The sequence below is a fragment of the Sarcophilus harrisii genome, chromosome 1 (assembly GCF_902635505.1).
Source record: "Sarcophilus harrisii chromosome 1, mSarHar1.11, whole genome shotgun sequence".
Classification (NCBI taxonomy): Eukaryota; Metazoa; Chordata; class Mammalia; order Dasyuromorphia; family Dasyuridae; genus Sarcophilus; species Sarcophilus harrisii.
Window position 1 is genome coordinate 698730227 of NC_045426.1, and position 20182 is coordinate 698750408.

The 20182-nt window shown below is 42.4% G+C and overlaps 1 protein-coding gene across 1 annotated transcript in view; it reads left to right on the plus strand.

Moving 5' to 3' along the window:
- Positions 1–20182, plus strand: part of RNF10 (ring finger protein 10) — a 26759-nt gene continuing 6577 nt past the window's right edge. Inside the window, exons 1-9 of the mRNA XM_031948728.1 lie at positions 1–226; positions 12900–13096; positions 14164–14363; positions 14977–15067; positions 16064–16248; positions 16331–16467; positions 16908–17068; positions 19478–19600; positions 19912–20179. Of these exons, the coding sequence (XP_031804588.1) occupies positions 58–226; positions 12900–13096; positions 14164–14363; positions 14977–15067; positions 16064–16248; positions 16331–16467; positions 16908–17068; positions 19478–19600; positions 19912–20179 (1531 nt within the window). The 5' untranslated portion in view covers positions 1–57. The remainder of the gene's footprint in view (positions 227–12899; positions 13097–14163; positions 14364–14976; positions 15068–16063; positions 16249–16330; positions 16468–16907; positions 17069–19477; positions 19601–19911; positions 20180–20182) is intronic.

Genomic DNA, 20182 nt, shown 5'->3' on the forward strand with positions numbered 1-20182 from the left:
CCGCCGCCCCCGCCGCCGCTGCCCCCCCCGCCGCCGCCCCCGCCGAGGCCCCCGTTGATGCCGCCCAGCTCGCCCAGCAGCAGCAGCAGCAGCGCCGCCCCCGACATGGACAAGAACAGCGGGACCCCCAGCTCCTCCTCTGCCTCTGGGGGCTGCAGCAGCAAAGGACAGCAGCCACCCCGCGCAACCTCGGCGGGGCCTGCCGGCGAGTCTAAACCCAAGAGCGGTAAGGCGCGGGAGCGCGCGCGCGGGCGGGCGGGCGGGCTGCAAGGGTGCCCCCAGGGGCTGGGCCGGCGCCGGGCCTGCTGGGGTCCTCCCCGGCACCAGGAGGCGTCCGGGCTCTCGGAGCCTCCCGTGGGCAGAGACCGAGGCGGCGAGGAGCCGGTCTTGCAGGAGTCCCTGAACGAACCTTCCCCAGCCCACTTTTCCCGTTCTTGTCAGGTGATCGTGAGGGCCAAAGCAACAACCGCCTAAACGGTGTTGGTCCTTCATTTTCGCCGACGAGCTTGTAAGGATTCTGGGTTTGCTGCGAAGCCCGAGGTTTTGGGTTCTAATTCAGACCAACTTGGAGCCTGGAATTTAGGGAGTCCGCCTCAAATCCCTCCTCGGGTTTGATCGCTTTGGTGAACCGGCTTTCAGCCTTAGTGTGCTTATCTGTGGAATGGGAATCATAATAGCATCTGGCTAGCTAGATGGGGAAATGTTTAGAGCTTTGGGCCAGGCGTCTGGAAGACTGGATGGCAAATCTGGCCTCCGACAGTAAGTTACTTTTCACCTGTTTGCTCTAATCCCCTGGAGAAGGCAGTGACAGACTACTCCAAGAAAACGCCAAAAAACCAGACATGGACAAGAACAGTAGCACCCATTTCTGAGGGTCTTGTAAAGATCTAAAGAGACACCATAGGCCATTACTCTGCCCTCTGTTTCCTGCTTCACATAGGCCATCTTAAAGCATTTTATCTATTTAGAATTGCTTTTACTTGTAAAGCCAATTAGAATTTTTTTCCCCCAATTTTGAGTCTTAAATTTTCTCCCTTCCTCCTTGAGATGTGAACAGATCCTTTTAACTCCCTCAAAATTAGTTTGCTTTGATAACTTTTGCTAAATCTTACTGTTGACCTCCTCTTACATACTCTCTTCTCATGACTTCTCATATTATTCCCTCCTGGTTCTTGTACATGGCTGAACATGCCTCCGATTGCCTTTGCTGGTGTAGCATCCGTAGCCTATTTTAAGCGTTTTATAAGTGTGAACTATTCTTTTCTGTTTATACTCACTCTCCTGTGAGAAGCTTTCTTTGCCAATACAAATCTTGTGACTTTTCTGCCATTTGTAAGTTTGGAGAATTGTCTCTTGACCCACCTCAAACTTGTCCAAACTGTGTCTGAGGCTGGATTTTGACTTAAGTTCTCCTGACTTTGAAGCAAGGTTTCTGTCCCCTACACCTTGCTGCTGCCTTTTAAACGATTGAGAATATCGATGTTATTTGTAGTAACACTTTTCTCTTCCCCAAGGCCAGGGCTTACTTTGCTTCTTGATAAAACGGAGCAGGTGGGACTAGACTCTGGCTTTAAAGCCTATAAGCCCGAGACTGGCGGATTATGGGATGGGATGACAGTTCATCTCTGAAGTGAAGAGTAGGGTGCTACTAGACCAGGAAGGCTGGAGGTCCAGAGCTCCATGGCTGCTTGGGCCACCTCACAGTGGTTTGATTTTGGATCAGAGGCTCTTTGTCTAAGGTCCGTTTTCTTCCTCTGTTAAATGAATCAGAGTTGGCATCTCGGGGTCCCTCTCAGCTGTCCGGCAGGGGCTGAGGACCCAGTTGGAAGCCGGTCTCTGCCAGTTACCAGCTGTTTGAGTCGTTATATTCCCTTTCCTGTGGGGTTGGACTAGATGAAAGCCTGGTACTGCTCCATTTTTAGAGGTATGAGCTAAGGAGACGGATCTAGATTTGGAGAGGGGGGGATATGTATCCTGGGCCCAACTCTTCACCTCCAGGCCTTGAACTTCTAGACCTCATTTTTCTCAGGATTGGATTCTCAGCACAGGGTTTATCCCTGGTTGGATGAGGTGATGACATCGGTCTCCTCAGCTCTGAGGTCATTTGGCTGACCTGGGGGGGGGGGGGGGCGAGTGGCAGTTGGAGACCTTGGGCATCCACTCAGCCTCTGTGATGGGGACTAGTCACTGAGCTTCTTTGGGTCTTGTTTTCCTCATTAACAAGAATTTTCTCTACGTGCCCATTGCCTTTCCAAGCAGTGACCTAGGAGTGTGGTGGGGTGGGGCTGCCTTCAGGCCAGGTGATTCACTTGAGTAGCATGTCTGAGAAAGCCCCTGTTTGAGATCCTGCTCTAAGTCTGACATGACTTAAGAGTCTTTATGGAGCTTCCACTGAAGTCAGTAAAGGCCCTTTATTGGTCATAATAAACTTGGGTCAGTTTTCCTTCCCTAGCACATTGTGGAAAGGGATCATGCAAAGTGAGAGGTATTGATTCCTTTCAGTTCCCATTCATTTAGTGCCAGAGATGGGCCATAGCTAACTTGTCTAAAATCCTGTTCAAGTGTATAACTTTATTGACTAGTGGAGAGTCTAGACTGAAAAGGGCCCCTCTCTTTAATACCTGGGTAACCTTGACTGGTTTCCCCCCCTTCTCAAATCTGCTAAATGTGGAGTTGGATCAGATAATCCTCAGGGCCTGGGAACACCCTTCCCTCCAGTCCTGCCATGCCCATTTCTGCCTGTGACCTTGGACAGGCCATTACTCTCTGCTTCATGTAGGATGGATTGGGAGGGGGGGGGGATTGAAGAGATTGGCTTAGATGGTCTCTGAAGGCAGCTTGGTTAATAGAGTTTGAGGCCTGGAGTCAGCAATTACTGAGTTCAAATCCAACTTCAGACTCTTACTATCTATGATCCTGGGCAAGTCACTTAGCCCTGTTTGCGCTGTTTCCTCATCTGTAAAACAAGTTGAAGAAAATGGCAAACTCATCCAATATTTTTGATAAGAAAACCCCAAATGCAGTCATGGAGTCTGAAAGGACAGAACCACAACAGTGCAAAGTCCCTTGTAGCTCTAAATCGATGATCCTATTATCTGTGATCTGGAGGATACTGGATTAGTAATAGCTGACCTTTTGTGGTGCCTTAGGGTTTGTTTCATCTAAACAAATTACAAATTTATGCCGTTATGGTCTGGGCTACTCTGGGCAAGTCACTGCCTATCTTTGGCCTTGGTAAAATGAAGGGGGTGAGACTAGAAAGCCTTCTCTTCCTTCCAGTTGTGACTTAGGTCCCTCTTAGTGAAGGCTTTTTTTCCCAGTTTTTTCTAATTTCAGAGTTTAAGTTGGTAGTGTTATTGTGATAGTTTATATCCACATAGCTCTTAAGTGTATAAACAATTTTTAATGATTGTTTTTTATTCTTTCCCTTCTTCCCTTCTCACCCCTCCCATTGAGAAGACTATTAGATAGTGGTTATACATGTGTAGTCACATGAGTCCATAAAAGTCACAGTGAGTCCCTATAGTTTTGAAGAAAGGTATTTCCTTCCCCAAATCCAGTGAGGTAAAGGGATTAGAGGGTTGTTATCTTTAATCCTCAGATGGTGAAACTCAAGTCAAACATCAGGGCTTTGGAGCTGGGAGAGAATTCAGATGTTAATTTTTTAAGAATTTTCTTAACTGAAACAAAGTTTGCCCTACTTGGGGAGAAGGGCCATGATTAGGACCCAGGTCTCCTGGTGGGCCCCATTGAGGCCTCATTTCTTTCACCTTGGTTTGAGGCTAGCTAGCAGGAGAACCTCGTCCTCCCTTCCCCTTTATTGGATCTGGAAGAAGCATGAGTCCTCCGGTACCGGCTGCCTGGCCCACGTGCTTGGGTTCTAGTCTCTGCCGCCATATTAGGTTGGTCCCTTTAAGTATCTTTGGATCAGTTTTCTCTGGAACTTGAGAATGTTGTTGACCCCTCCATTTCACCCAGTGACCTTGTCTTTTCAGCTGTTCCTTCTCCCCAGAAGGGGGAGGGGCAGAGAGGTGGCCAGGAGTTCCCTGGTGAACATGTGCCCTCTAAAGCATTTCCAAAGTGTGGGCGTTTCAGAGAACTTGGTTTGTCAGCAGACACCCCTGCTCTTATGCCAGTCTGTCCCACCGTGGGCAAGGCCTCCGATTGTAGCTTGTAGAAGAGGATTCAGAGCTGGGCTTTGGAGGTGTCTGTTCAGATGCCTTCACCATGCTGACAAGCCCCAGCCCCATCTGAGAACCAGGTCATGGCACTCACTGGCCTTCTGGATCCCAGAGCTGCTCTTTTTGTAAGACACTGCTGCCTCCCGAGGGCTTGTCTGGCTCCTGCCGCCCGCTGACTGCGCTGGGCTTTGGGGATTTGAACTAGGTGGTTCAAATCCCAGGAATGCAGCAGATTTTTCCCAACTCTCAAACCCAGAGATGGGTCTGATGCAATCCCCAAATGCTTCTAAGTCCCATCCTCCCTCTTGAATCCCACTTTCCATCTCCTCCTTTCCTCCTATCCACTTTGAAACATTCAAACAAGTTGGGATTAGAACACAGGTTGGCACTGGAAGAAAGGCTTGCCTACAACAGTGGAGATGGATTTCAGAGACTGAGTCAGGCTAGAGATGCCTGAACGGCTTTAAGGTGGGCTATGTGTCAGAAGCTCAGCAGCTTAGAGTAAAGGCTGGGTGGTTTGGTTTTAGGCAGTTTTAATATTCTCTTAAAGAACACATAATGGGGCAAGGGAGCTGTCCGGCAGCATTCCTTCATACAGAACAAAGGGCTCCAAATTAGGAGCCTCCTTAGTTTAGGTTCAGAAACAAATTCTAAGTGGGGGTCATGGAAGTAACCTGTCTTGTACCTCAGCATAATGGTCATAGCCACCCTTTATTGAAGGTTTTCAGGTTCACAAAGCACTTGACCTGCATTTGTAAGCTGCTTACCATTTCATTTGACATTTGCTTATGAAATCTGTAACAAGACAACAGATCTACTGTGCTGTGTCAGGACACATACAGGCTGAGACAATTCAGAAAATGACAGAAATGTCTCAGGCACATTAGTGTCCGTTCCTGAGCTGTGACCAGTGAATGCTGTGAATTTGGGCCTGGGTCTGGGATTTAATCGCAAATCAACTTTGAAGTTGAACACAGATCATCTGTTCGGCTAGCCCCTCAAAATTAAAGGTGTCATAAGACCCTCATCCTCTTGATGGAAAGAGAAAGGATTGTTTTTCTTTTTCATTCTATCCTCAAATCAGAGCTGTTTCGGACCTTTGACTTTGCCGTTTTCTGCTAATTTTTCTGAGACCCATTGAAGCTTCTCTATTTCAGCTATTAACAAAGCCCCTAAGTCTGTCCCCTGGGAGAAAATAAAATTGGTTTAACACCATTAAAAAAGCTGTTTCATTGAAGGTATGTTACCTGTGCTCTGCTGCTCTGAAACTTGTTGAGAAAACGAGCCGAGTTTTTGTTCCCAAGATAATATAGACGGGTTATAGCCTTGTGCAAGCAAGTATTTGTATTAATTTGTTGGCAAGTTGTATTCTGGATAAATATTCTGGATTCATTCTGATTACCTAACATGGATTCTACCTGCTCCTGCTCCATTTTTTCCCAAGATGGTTTCCTAATTTTTTTGTATGAAAATGAAAAATGATGGAATGTACTGAGAATTTTGTAATCAGAGGCCTGGATTTTCCTGAGTCTTGTGTAAACACACAGATGACAATCTCTTGACAGAAGTGTTTGTTAAAAATAACTTGCTTAAAAACAAAGAAACCACACACATCTGCGCATGCTTACTAGTGCCTATCAGTTACTCAGGAAAAAAGAGACTCCCTGGTTGTGTGCTTGCAGTGAGATAGTTTGCTCCCTACCAAACATGACCTAACATAACATAAAGGTTAAATGATAAAGTTCACCATGGATGTTTTTAGATGTTTTAAGTGTTGGCTAATTTTCAGGATTGTATTGAATTATATGACTCACCTGTTGGTTGAAGTAGACTGTGTGTTAACATAAAATGAAATAACATTGCCTTTCCCTCAAATCATAGAGTAGGAATGCAGTTCAAAGTGATAAACAGATGTTGAGTCCTTTGGAAGTACTCCTCCATTCCAAGCATCCAGATTGGGAGCTGGGGTGAGGTTGGTGGCATTATGAGGGGAACACTTGTCATCTCTTTTAAAAAGAAGGAAAAGAGCTGGAGACTCCATACCTTTTTTTTTTTGTATTTTACCAAAACCCCCACCAAAGCTGGGTTTAAAAAGTTTTAAATGTTTAAAATGACTAAATTGGATAGATTGGTCACGTTATCTCAGTTATAACACAAGCTCACTGTCTTTGCTTGGTGATAGTGATGAAGCAGTACAGTTTAGGAGATAGTGCTGACCTTGGTTTCTATGTGACCCTAGCCAAGCTACTTATCCTTTGAACCCCACTTTCCTCTCTAAAATAAGTGATGTGGAGACCCAGAGGGGTAATAAATGAAGCACTGTGCAGACCTTCAAAGAGTGATTTCGAAATGTCTGCTGTTATTAGTTTGCCTGTGTTCACTCTGTTGGAATACTAGAAGATAAACCCTCAAATTTCCTTGGCCTTTTAAGTAGGAATTACCCATTCTTTTCTCCAGTTACAGTACAAATTTTTTTTTTTCCAGATAAGATCCCTTACCTTTATTTGTGTAGCTGACATTTATGTAGTACTTTGGATTTTATGGATTATAGCTTCTTTCCTATAATAATAAATGTAAATTTTTTAGTAGAATTAAGACACAGTTCTAAGAATTAACATTAATTAATATTTTTTTGAACATTGCTCCCCAAAAAAGTTGGAGAGAGGAGGGAAAATGAAGACAAAGAAGGGAACTTAGGTTTAAAGCAAGCATGAAGCTATATGTTCCAGAAATAAAACTCTTGTCTCTTCCCACTGAAGAGTAGGTGGACCCAATCATTTAAAGGTTAGCAATAGTTCAGGTATTGAGGTAATTCTTTCAGGTTAATTACGTGGCCTTCTTTTGTTCTTGTTCCGTTTACTGACGCCAAAAGAAAGGTTGGTAGTGTAAACCTATTTGCCTTTAGCAATCCTTAGAATTATACAGGAAGTTTGAGCTGGTGTTGGCCTTGGAAATTAGGATGACTTTTTAAACCATGCTTCTTTGAGAATATTTGTGTCTTCTAGGCTAGTATCTCATGTGTGGGAACTCCACAGGTGCTGCTTAAGGGGAAAAACTTGAATTTTGTACTGAGGTCTGAAGAGCTTATACAGATTCTTTCTGCCCTGTCCACAAACTAGGGAGCCCTTTACTTGCCCAAATGACCTCCAATCCCAAACGTTGCTACATCAATTCAATATAATATTTATCCCATTGAAATCCTAAATTGTTAGCCAGCCTCCTGGCAAACATCTGTGTTACCCAGAATGATGGAAGTATTTGCCAGTTACTCTGCCGAGTATTGTGAGTAAGGAACTTGAACATGATCCTCCTATGAATCAGCAATAACTTGTAGCTGTTGCTCTGACCTAAGCAGGGCCACCTGTCTGTGCTTTCACAATTAATATATAATATGGAGATGTTGCCAAATTTGTTATGACTCCTGTTAAAATGATATGGAACCTTTAATTTGGATGTGGGGAATGAGAGACTCTTGGATAGAGGCTCTATCATTGGCTGTGGAAATATGTAAATGGACAGGTGCTCTGCAGTCAGCTTTTGAGGCCCTGCTTTGTTGACCCCCACAGATTTTGAGCTCTGAGTTTGAGCCATCTCACCTTGTCTTGTGTGTTTTAGAGCATTAGTTAGGTAAATGCTTCTTTCAGGAAAAGGTCCATTGAGGGCTAGGATTTTGCTTTAACGCTTTATGCTAAACAGTCTGAAGATGAATCTTTTTTGGCTGATCCACTGCCTGAGAAAAAAATTGCCCCCAAGTTATCTTAGCCAGCTTTCCACAAACAGCGTCCTTGCAAAAATAGTGCTATGGGTTTTTATCTCTGAGTGCCAGGTCTGGCTGCACGGGCAATCTTTCCGCTGCTGGTTGTGCAGTGTGAGAGATAACAGACCCTCCATTCTGCTGTCTTATAAACTTGCTAGTGTGGTGGAAGCAGAGAAGTTTGGGTAGAGGATGTAGAAGTTATAAAATCATGTATTTGTAATGTGGTCAGTTGCAGTCATCCCTTGTGTTTCAGAACCAAATACTTCCGGGAATTGCTTTCTTTCAGAATGATTCTGTAAGCATTATGAAATTGTTCCTTGCCAGTGTTGTAATAGGTGGGGGGAAATCTTGAAAACTGCACTTCTGGGTGAGTTAACAGCTCTATGCAAATCAGAGGCTAATCTTAGTTATTTTAGATCATTATGAGCCATCCTCACCATCTTAATATACAAATAAGTTGTCAGGGCCCTAAGAAATGTTGAAATGTTTGTGGACACTGGAAGTATATATTTGGGCATATGCTCTTTTCATTGCCTCCATTTCCCAATTTTTTCCTTCTTGTTTCAAGGTTAATTCCCTGGAAAATGAACAGAAGTATTCTTTTTGAGTTTTTTGAGGGATTAACCATATAATTCCCATGAATCAAGGGGATTTCCATGATTAATATCAGACATTCCTGATAATTTTGATCAAAAGCAGTGCCTGTAAAGAATTTGAAAATTATACACACAGCTTTTGCCAGAATTATCAGGAATATGACTGTCATTCCAGGCTAGATCCCCTTTTTTGTGACCATCCAATTAAAAGAGCTGGTTACTGGCATTTTGCCCAAATGGTAATAATACTAGCTCTTAAGCATCAGTGGTAAGCAGGTTTGTGAGTGATGGAGCCTGCCTAAAGAAGCTGACCAAATATGGGGGTAGGCGGCCACTATTGCAGCTGAAATGTGAAGGAAATTTGTTTGTCCTTGAGTTTGCTTTTTTTTTTTTTTTTTTTTTTTTTTAAGAAACCTCTTTTGTTTGACATTAAGATTTAAAAGCCAACTAAACTTATTCCTGAATTCTGACTTCTGGTTTATAAGGCTTGTGTTGGTTTGATCCATATAGTCCATATGGATTTATGTATAGTTCATATAAGGGGGAAAGCCTTGCAGAGCCTTGATTCTATTCATCTGGTAATTAAGACTCCCTCCTCCGCCTCTCCCCCCTGCCCCCAATGCTATAGATACTAGATTTGTTTTCATGAAGCATTGAATAACTTGTGATTTTGACTTGATTTGGATAAATTTTTACCAAAGGGAAAATTCAAATTTTTCTTTAAACTTTTGTGCATTGGTACAAATACCTTCATTACTGTGACTTAAATCAGTTACTGCAGGGTTAAATTGCCAAAATTTCTGTTTACATTTTTGGGTTAAATAGGAAATTCCCCTTACCAATTTAGTGTGACAACTTCTCTGCAACTTAATAGTCTTGGATGTCTAGAGCTCCTGAGTGATTAAAGGTCTTACCCAGGTTTACAGCCAGTATATATCATAGGTAGGAGTTAAACCTACATCTTCCTGGTTTGGAAGCCAGCTCTAGCTTCCAAGCCAAATTGTTTCTCTTACTTTGTAAAGGTATTTTGAAAATAACTACAAATTTTGCTTTACTCACTCACTTCCCTTCTTGCCTTAATAAATTAGGAATAGGATAATTCTCAAAAGTTTAGAGGATTCAGAACTGCAGAAGGACCTTGGAGATTATCTTGTGTAATTACTTTATTCTACAGATGAGGAAAATGAGACCCAGTGAGGTTGTGACTTGCCCAAATCCCACAGGTAGTTGAAACCAGGACCTCTTGATTTCAGATCCAGCTTTCTTCCTATTATGATTTTGGCCTTTATTCCAAATAAGTATTGATTTGAAATACATCCTGAATAAAAACTGAAGCATGAGAGTGGTACCTTCTCTTTTTTTGTGGAGGGCTGCTTTGGGAATTCCAAATTCTTTGGCTTTTTTTTTTTTTTCCTGAGGCAATTGGGGTCACAGAGCTAGGAAGTGTTAAATGTCTGGGACGAGATTTGAACTCAGGTCCTCCTGACTTCAGGGTTGGTGCTCTATCCACTGCACTACCTAGCTGTCCCCCCAGCTAATTTTTAAAATTAAATTTATTTAATATTTTTTCCCAGTTAAATTTGTTTTTTAAATTTTTGAGTTCTAGGTTCCCTACCATATATCCCCACCCACAATTAGGAAATCACTTGGGAAGTTATGCAAAACATTTCCATAAAAGTCAAGTTGTGAAAAAAAAAAAAAAAGAAACAGATCTACCTTAATGAAAATCAAAACCCTCAAGAAAAATTGAGAGAATGAGAAAGAATTGCTTCAATCTCTGTTCAGACACAATCATTTTCTTCTCTGGGTATGGATAAAATTTTTCATCATAAGTCCTTCAGAGTAGTGATGGATGATTGCACCACTGAAAATAACAACATTCACATTGCACATCCCAGAACATTACTATTGTATACAGTACATTTTACTTTCCTTGAATTCATGGAGGTCTTTCAAGGTGTTTTTTTTTTTTTCCCCTGAGAGCATCCTGCTCATCATTTCCCATAGAACAATAATCCGTCAAAAAGACCAGTTTATTGAGCCATTCCCCAATTGATGAGCATTCCCTCAATTTTCTTTTTTCTGATTGGGGTTAATGGGACTTGCCCCAAAGTCACAGGAAATGTTAATTGTCTGAGACCAGATTTGAATTCTGGTACTCCTGATTTCAGGGCTGGTGCTCTATCCACTGCACCACCTACCTGCCCCCACTCCCCAAAAGTTTTTTGTCCTGAGAAAAGAGTTGCTATGAATATTTTTGTACATAAAAGCCATTTTCCTTTTTCTTATTTGAATCTCTTGAATTGAATCGAATTCATCCTTAGCTAAATTTGAACTTGGTAATATCTCAGGCATCAGTCTTGGAGCAGGTGGTTGGAAAATCTCTTAAGTCTTCAATTTAGAGTAAAAATCAGTGGACATATTTCTAGTCATGTGAAAAAATGCTCTAGTTCACTGTTGATTAGAGAAATGTAAATTAAGAGAACTGTGATATCACTTCATTATCTCCCAGACTGGCTAAGATGACAGAAAAGATAATGATAAATGTTCAAAATTGAGATGCTAAGGAGATGTGAACTGATTCAACCATTTTGGAGAGCAACTATGCCCAAAGGAGTCTTGTACCCTTTAATCCAACAGTGTCTCTACAGGGTCTGTATCCTAAAGAGATCATAAAAAGGAAAAGACCACACATGTGCAAAAGTGTAGCAGCCCTTTTTGTGCTGGCAAGGAACTGGAAACTGAATGGATGCCCATCAGTGGGAGAATGGCTGAATAAGTCATGGTATATGAATGTTATGGAATATTATTGTTCTGTAAGAAATGACCAGCAGGATGATTTCAGAGAGGTCTGGAGAGACTTGCATGAACTGATGCTGAGGGAAGTGAGCAGAACCAGGAGATCATTATATACAGCAGCAATAAGATTGTGTGTGATGATCAACTGTGATGGACTTGGGATTTTTTCAACAAGAGGTGATTCAAGGCAATTCCAATAGTTGGGAGGGAAAAAGCCATCCCTAGCGAGAACTGTGGAGATGATGTAAATCAAATCATAGTATTATCACTTTTTTTTTTTGGTGGTAGTATTATTTGCTTGTTTTTTTCTCTTTTTCATGCCTCTCTCTCCCCCCCCTCCCCCGTTTTGATCTGATTTTTCCTTCACAGGATATGTTAATATATTAAGAAGAATTATGTTTTACCAATAGTGGGTTGCTTGCTGTCCAGAAGAGAGGGAAGAAAAGAGGGAAAAAAAGTTTGGAACTCTACATATATAACGAAAATTAAAAGCTATTATAAAAGACATTTGAAAAATCATAGATGTATATTAGGTTTCCTAAAATTTTGTTCATTCTTCACACTTAACTCTAGTAATAATATCCTGTAATGGTTTTTTTAGGGTCTTAACTAGGAAACTTTAAATGAGTAGATTGCCTTGTCTGTATGCCTATTTTATAGATGTGTGTGAAAAGCCTAGGTTGGAGTTTAAATGATTTAAAGAAAGTATGTTAGCTCAGCATTGAAATTTTCTAGCTAAAATATGTATTATCCTTTTCCCTTAACTGAATTTACTTTCAACTTCCCTTACATGTGTGTGTATGTGTATGTATATTTGTTTGAATGCTTTAACTTGAATAATTTGAAGGCAGCATTGTTAATTATGTATATGATTTTGATTTGGCAGTGATTATTGATTGGATTTTATTGTATTTGACTTTTTGTTTTACATTTACTCTTAATTTGGCACTAGTTATTATAAATTTTCCTGGGTGGGTCCCTGCCTCCCCAGGGCAACTGGGATTAAGTGACTTGCCTTGGGGTCACACAGCTAGGAAGTATTAAGTGTCTGAGGCCAGATTTGAACTTGGGTCTTCCTGACTTTAGAGCTGGTGCTCTCTATCCACTGTGCCCACCTAACTGCCCCGTTATTGTTTTGTTTTGTTTTTAGTTTCTCATGTTCTTCATTCTTACAGCTCAGTAGTAGTAGTATTTTCACTAGGTCTTGTACTTTTCGTTTCCAAAAGCAATGACTATAAATTCTGTACAGGGAATAGAATTATGAGAATCATCAGCCCTTGAAACTGCTAAGAAATCATCAAAAACACTGAGGGTCCATAGTTCATAATGGTGAAATTGAAAATAGGATGGGAAAGTTATAGCACCATATAGTTTTGTTCACCCTAATTTCAAAAGAAACCAGTAGAAACAACACAGATTTATGATTAATGCAGCTAGTCTTGCCTTTGCTTTTGTAGTCTAGTAATGAAACCTAATGGTCTAGTCCAAATCCAGCCATTGGGATGGGGGGGAGGGTTGGCAGTTCAGAAGTCTGGACTTTACATGAAACTTCTTCTTGTTTTTTAGATGGAAAGAATGCGAGTGGATCCAAACGTTATAACCGTAAACGTGAAACTTCCTATCCTAAAAATGAAAACTTTAACAACCAGTCCCGTCGCTCCAACGCACAGAAAAGCAAAACTTTTAATAAGATGCCTCCTCAAAGGGGCGGCGGCAGCAGCAAACTCTTTAGCTCTTCTTCTAATGGTGGAAGACGAGATGAGGTAAGACTTCTGTGAAGGTTCTGGACTGCAGGAAGTATTGGCAGCCTACCAATTGTCTACTTTGTGAAGATCACTGAATATCAACTTCAGTGCTTGTTACAAGCCCTTCAGTTCTTGAAACTTTTGCTCCTTTCTCAGAAGGTTATGGACATGCCTTTGGAGGCAGGAACATGTTTTCAGGATGGCTGCAAATCATGATGTCATAATTGCTGGGTTTTGAGGTGTTCTGGGTAACTTTAGCTTTGTGTAGATACTCTGCAAGGAGAAGGGATGATGCCCTCTTTGGAGTTCCTTGGTTGTAGAATGACATTTATGTCCTGGCTGGGTCTAAGTCGTACATTGGCAGAATGACCATGTCTTTCATGATAGGATTGCTGGGAGAATGATAAAACTGCAGGCTGGGCCGTGTGCATGTGTGAGACGCAGAGGACTTTTTCAGATGATTGTGTATTTGTACACAATCATCTGTTAAGTTGGTTTTTAATTGATGCTGATAAGATTTTTTTCTAGCTAGAGTGTTAGCCCACAAGTTCGAATTCTGTCAATTTCAATTAAAAATGAGTAGAAATGTGAGTATTTTCTGGCAGAGTTCTTAAGCTTGTGGGAATGAGTCACAGCAGCAGGTTGGTCTCCTAGGAAGTATACTTCCAAGGGACAGTATCAGCTGAAACTGGCCCAGGGAACAATTAGCTACTGAGGGTGAGGAGGTGGGCATCTTGTTGCAGGCTTCTGTTTAAAAACCCTTTTATACTTAGTCTGCACCACAGAGGTTCATGCTGTTTTAGTTTTTATATAATTTCATGCCCTACAGGGGGGCAGACTGTCTTAGTCACAACAATTGGCATGATACGGATTTTCCTATTGAGCTTTTGGGGGCTCTTTTACTTGGTCTGTTTTAAACTGTTCTCTTTAAAGTGAACAAATGCTTTGTTTTAATCTGTTAGCTGTGGTGTTATTTTTTCAAATGGTTAAAGTAGAATTAAATGAGTAGTGAATGTTGTACTGGTATTTGTAGTAAATAAAGTGCTCTGTCAATCTATCTAAAATATTGCCGTTTTTTCCCCAAGGTAGCAGAGGCTCAACGGGCAGAGTTCAGCCCTGCCCAATTCTCTGGTCCTAAGAAGATAAATCTAAACCACTTACTAAATTTCACTTTTGAACCCCGTGGCCAGACAGGTCACTTTGAAGGCAATGGACATGGCAACTGGGGGAAGAGGAACAAATGGGGACAAAAACCTTTTAACAAGGAGCTCTTCTTACAGGCCAAGTGAGTAGAAGAGAAGTAGGCAGACATGTCAATTCTTCCTAAGATATTGTAATCATTCTCTATTTTGGGTAGCTAGAAAGAATGGTTTGGGAGCAAAGCACGGATTGGTACAGTCAAGGGCCAGGCTGGTGGTTTTGGAGGTCCTTTGATATGATATGTGGCATAAAACTGCCGCCTTATTCAAATCTCACTTCTTAAGAGTTGTGATAAAGATGCATATTGTTCTAAAGAGGTATGTGAGCTTACCATAATACAAAGCTTGATTTTAGGCCAGGCAGCCATTTGATTTACTCCAGTGCTTCCCAAGTCTAGCCACTGGGAACAAAACTGGCTGTTTAGCCCTTGACAAAGCAGCATTCTGAGCTATTTTTAGTTCTTAGACAGGCTTGTGGGGGAAGGGCTAGACTAGCTTGGACTGGCTTTTGATATGATGGAAACCAAGTTCATTGGTTTCTTATTAAACTAATGTTCACTGGGCCTTCTGTAACATGCCAAAGTAGGGAATTCTGTACAGTACCTGAGTTAGCATATGGGACTGCTTTTGAATTGGAAGCATGATTATTTGCTAATTCTATTGATGGTCTGCTCTTTTCTCCCCTAATTACTTGTCCAGCTGCCAATTTGTGGTGTCCGAAGACCAAGACTACACAGTGCACTTTGCTGACCCTGATACGTTGGTCAACTGGGACTTTGTGGAACAAGTGGTCAGTAGCAACAGCTAAGCTTGTTGACAGTGGGTGGGGAAGAGAATTCAAGTGATCCTTTCCTCCCTTCCTCTTGTCAGATCAGGTTTCTGCTGAGACTTTTATATCCTCCATTGCAGAATCTTAGTTGTGAAATTCTAACCCTGTATTCCATGGGTAAGGAATTCAACATGTGGCTGGTTGAATCAGTGCTGGTAATTGGGATAGTTGGATTAGAACAGCTTCAGTTGCAGCTTCTAACTCTCCTAAAAGGTTTAAGTTAGTGTCAGAAAGAGTTTGCCAATTGAACTTGGGGGAGAGAGTGAATTGACTTTTAGACCCAGAATATGATCACTGCATTTCACTTGCAGCAGCCTGTTTGGATATTGGGCTTGTTGTGCAGATATTTGGACGCAATCAAAATAAGAAATATCCCCAAACCTTAATCTCCAGTGACAGCCAGCAGATGAGTAGTCCACACAGCTGTATTTCCTCTTTAAGACAAGGAAAAATAAGTCATAGAGTCTTTAGCTGGTTTTGGTATTCATTATGAATGCTAAAAGTTCTGGGAAGCTTTCAAACAGTCTCTTGTTGAATCATACCATTAGGCCTGATTTATCTTGTAGATCTTCCTAATGAGAAAGGAGACTTCTAAGGAATCACCTCCCTCCTCTCCCTACCTTGGAAAGAGCATGGGTTCTTGTTGGTATGAAAATCAGTGCATTTAACGGCAAACTGCTTCTCTGCTGATCTGAGCTAGAATTCTGCTGAGCATAGAACACATTTTAGCTTTGTCATATACTGGGACAGATTGTCTCAGGAGCTCACATGGAGCTGAACTGAAATGTAACAGATTAACTTGCAAATGTGATTTATGAATTAGTTCTCATCTACAGCCTAAGGTACCAGCATGCAAAAATTTTTTGAGGCTTGTCTGGGATGGCCAGGTAGGGGCAGGCCAGGCTGCTCTGACCCGTCTTCACATCAGTGACCCTTCTTGTTCTTGTGCCTCTGCAGCGCATCTGTAGTCATGAGGTGCCGTCCTGCCCAATATGCCTTTATCCGCCAACTGCAGCCAAGATCACACGCTGTGGGCATATTTTCTGCTGGGCGTGCATTCTGCACTACCTTTCGTTGAGTGAGAAGACCTGGAGTAAATGTCCCATCTGTTACAGCTCTGTTCACAAGAAGGATCTCAAGAGGTGAGCTCAGAGGCAATTCACCAGCCTATAGAGCTTCAGGTGCACGTTATCTCCACTTGACAGTTCTCTTCCCACATTACAGTGTTGTTGCTACAGAGTCACGCCAATACATTGTTGGCGATACCATCACAATGCAGCTCATGAGAAGGGAGAAAGGTGTGCTAGTGGCTTTACCCAAATCCAAATGGATGAATGTAGAACAGCCTATTCACCTTGGAGGTGAGTTACCTGCTTAGTTACTTGCTTAATTAATAGTACCCTGGCACAACTTCTCCAGAGCCTCCTGACTAGGCCTTTCACTTTTGAATTGGTTCACCAGATGTCAAGCCTAGGGCTCAAGTGGTCCCCAAATTCCCACATGTGGCCAGAACCAGATTCAAATGTAATTGGGAAATGTTTTAACAAAATAAATAAAAAGTCAATATGCAGCCATAGAGATCCTTGACACCACTCAGGTAGACAGCCCCAATCCGGTTGTGTTACTGCATATGTTTCTTATTGGTATTATAAGACCAGCAAAATATAAAACCAGCTTTCAAGCCTGATGAAATTTTGTATATGAAGATCGCAACTTTGAGGATGATAGATGTGTTTTAGCTATACAGTTTTGGCACTAGGTTCACAGAGTTGGGGTTCTGGATTTTTTTCCCCTTGGACAGATGACCAGCACAGCCAATACTCCAAACTCCTGCTGGCCTCCAAGGAGCAGGTGCTACAGCGAGTGATTTTGGAAGAGAAGGCAGCCCTGGAGCAGCAGCTGGCAGAGGAGAAACACTCTCCTGAGGCGTGCTTTGTGGAAGCCGCCCTCCAGGAGCTCAAGGTGAGGAGACCAAGCAGAAGGAGAGTTGGGATGCAGGGAGAAGCTGGATTGACGGATGTAGTGTTGAAAAATCACACCCCCGTGGTCCATCTGGGGTGTTGCTGTGTGTATCTCAGGGCCTTCTGTTTCCCATGAGTTAATTTGTGCTGTGGCCTGATTAGGATATATATGATCCTGAACCCTTAAAGGAATGTTCAGTTGTCTATAATATGTCTGTGCTTGGGTGGATTTATTGCATTGAAGTCCCTAAGAAGCTCATTCATTGGTGTGTTTACTGAGTGCCTGCTTTGTTGAAGCATAGCCAAGTTCCATAGAGGGAGGGGGGGATTGAATAAAATGTGGTCTGTGCCATCATAGAGCTGACCCTGGCGTAGTAGATGATGTGATTAGAAGCAAAGTTGAGGCCTCCCAGTGTGTTATTGGTGTGACCACAGACGGGTGCAGACGCTCTGATGAGCCACAAGGCAGTGTCACAAAACTGCTCTGACTCAATTCAGTTGTATCCCTTTTTTATTTTTTATTACAAAATTATGAATGAATCTATATGTAAAAGATTTTTAATGTAATAGCCAAAAAAAAAGAAATAGTCCATGTGTCTGGCAGTTGGAGAAGAGTGCCATTAAAAAGAAAAACAAAGAAAGGTGTGTGTGAAACCAGAACTGTATACACAGATTTCACATATACTTTGTATATAATATAATTTATAATCCTTTTTTAGGAGGAGAGAAATCAAGGTCAAAGGATTTCTAGACAGACTTGTAAGTCACAGAAAGGCATCTTTGTTTCTATTCCTTTAGTTTTTCCTTATTAGCCTTTGAGCTAAGCCTTGACAAGTGGGTGTATTTGTGAACTGAGATGGAGATGTAAAGGCATCTTGTAGGATTAACAAAAGGGATCAACATGTTACTCATAGGGTAGGCGCAGCAGAAGAGGTACAGATTGGAAAGACTGGGCAAGAGTTCAGGCCCCAGGGATGTCCAGCTTGACCAGAGTACTAAGATGTGAGAGAGGCATCCTGGGGAATAAGATTGGAAGGATAGTTAGGAACAGCTGTGTTAAGGAAATGTAAGACACTTGAACAAAGGCCAAATACAGGAGAGGTTAGAGGTAACTGTCCCTAGTGGTAATTGGTTTTCTTGTTCCTAGGAAGAGTTCTGATGAGAAGGAATGAGGGTCTGAAACAGATTAGTAGCAGGAGGATTACAAAAGGCAGGACAGGTATGGCAGGTGAGGCATTTCAGAGGGGGTGTGGTTAGGCCTTGTTGCCTAAAAGAAAGAAGGAAGAGACAAGGATGACAATCTCAGGGTCAAGGGGCCTGGGAAGAGAGGGAACCACGAATATAAACAAGGAAGTCAATGAGAAGCAGGCTTGGCTTGTTGGGTTGGAGGGATGCATTCCAACACCCAGAAGGCATTTAGACCCAGGATGAATTTAAGCTGCTCTGTAATGGAAGAGGAATGCTTCTTAAGGTTACAGTCTGATTGTAGAAAATTTCTTTACAAAAAACAATCCTAAACATTTTCATCTTTATCACACAAAATGGCCAGTTCCCAGCAGCCTGTCTAATAAATATATCTTCCCCAAATACTCAGTTTATGGACTGGAAAGGCGGCTGTATCCTTGGTCTATGGGGTGAGCTTTATGTTGGTGCAGCTGTCATAGACAGTTTGGTTTTTTTGGCTCTATTGATACCTGATTAAGTTGTAGACCCCTTATTCCTGGAGCATTCTGGTCAGCTGATGTTTTTTTTTGTAGACCATTTACACTTGAAAGTTTTCCCAAGTACCTTTGGGAGAATTTGAACCTGGAGGGAAATTGTCCCTTTTTAGGCTGCTCAGTTCCTCTCTGGTGACCCCTGCTGGACACTTAGAGCATCAAGAATTGCAGAAATGAAACTTTGGCCAGATGTTCTGGTTCTCAAGTTAAAAGTTGTAAACCAATCTTACTGCTGCCTACATCTTTGATTTTCATCACAAAGACTTGTTTTTTATGTTGCTGTCAAGGCATTCCGCCCTTGGCCTTTTGGGCTAAAACACTAGTGGTGGGTGTCCTTGGTGTTATAAAATGTGGCTCTCGGTGAATGAAAGTAATCAATAAAGGACATCTGTGAGCAGAGGTGCTGTCTTATATGAGTTGGCAGGATTCCAAAGGTTGTTTAGTCCAAGAAAAAGTGAGGCGGGCTGCCCCACCAACCAAGGAAGGACATTTTTGTGGCTCCCAGAGGACTTTGAAGTTGTTTCCTTTCCCTGTGGTGTGGGGTCCTGAATTGGGATTCTCAGTCTGCTTGGTTAGAGTACATGCTGCCCTTGTGTTCCTCCTAGGAGAGGATGCTATGGTTCCTTTCTCTACAAAAAGAATTTTATTTTTTCAATAAGAAGGGATGAACTCATGTTTGTCTCTGGCATTAGGCTCGAGAGGACGCTCTATCAGGATTGGATGAAGCCAAAGGTGATCAGGTGACTGATGTTGTGACTGCAGTAGAGGAGCTGGTCCTGATAGCAGCACCCCTGGACAAAGAGCCAGACTCCCAGGTGGGTGTGTTCCTTGATGCTTATTATCGTGCCTCTCCTCACTAACTTGGGGACATAGACCTTCTCTTTGCAACAAGGGATCCCTAAACTTTTACTGTGTACTACTCCATTTTTCACATCTCTGACCCAGAAAGGTGGTCACATCCCCCCATTTAGTCTTGGGGGAAGTAGAACCACCCAGAGGCCACCTGAGTCACCAGGAAGAAGACAGTGCTAGACTCCAGATGGCCTGCGCCTTTTCCATGGGATGGTGCTGACACGTATTCTTAGCAGGAGGTGGATTTGCTGTTGATTAGCTTTTGTTTCTACAGTGTATACTGGAGTATCTGTCTGCTTTTGATGAAGAAATTGTGGACCCTTGCCCTAGAGGACCTTGTCCTCTTCCCCCTCCCCACCTGGTAGAAGAGGAGCCAGTGACTGAGCTGGAGCCGAGAGTAGTAACAGAGGTATATGAGTCGGAGATTTTGGATGGAAATGATAAAGAAGGGACCACTTGCAGCAAAACCAGCCAGCAGAAGCCCAAGGCCACACTCGGTACCAGATCGTTGGGCAGCTCTCCTTGCTACTACTTCTATCAAGGTT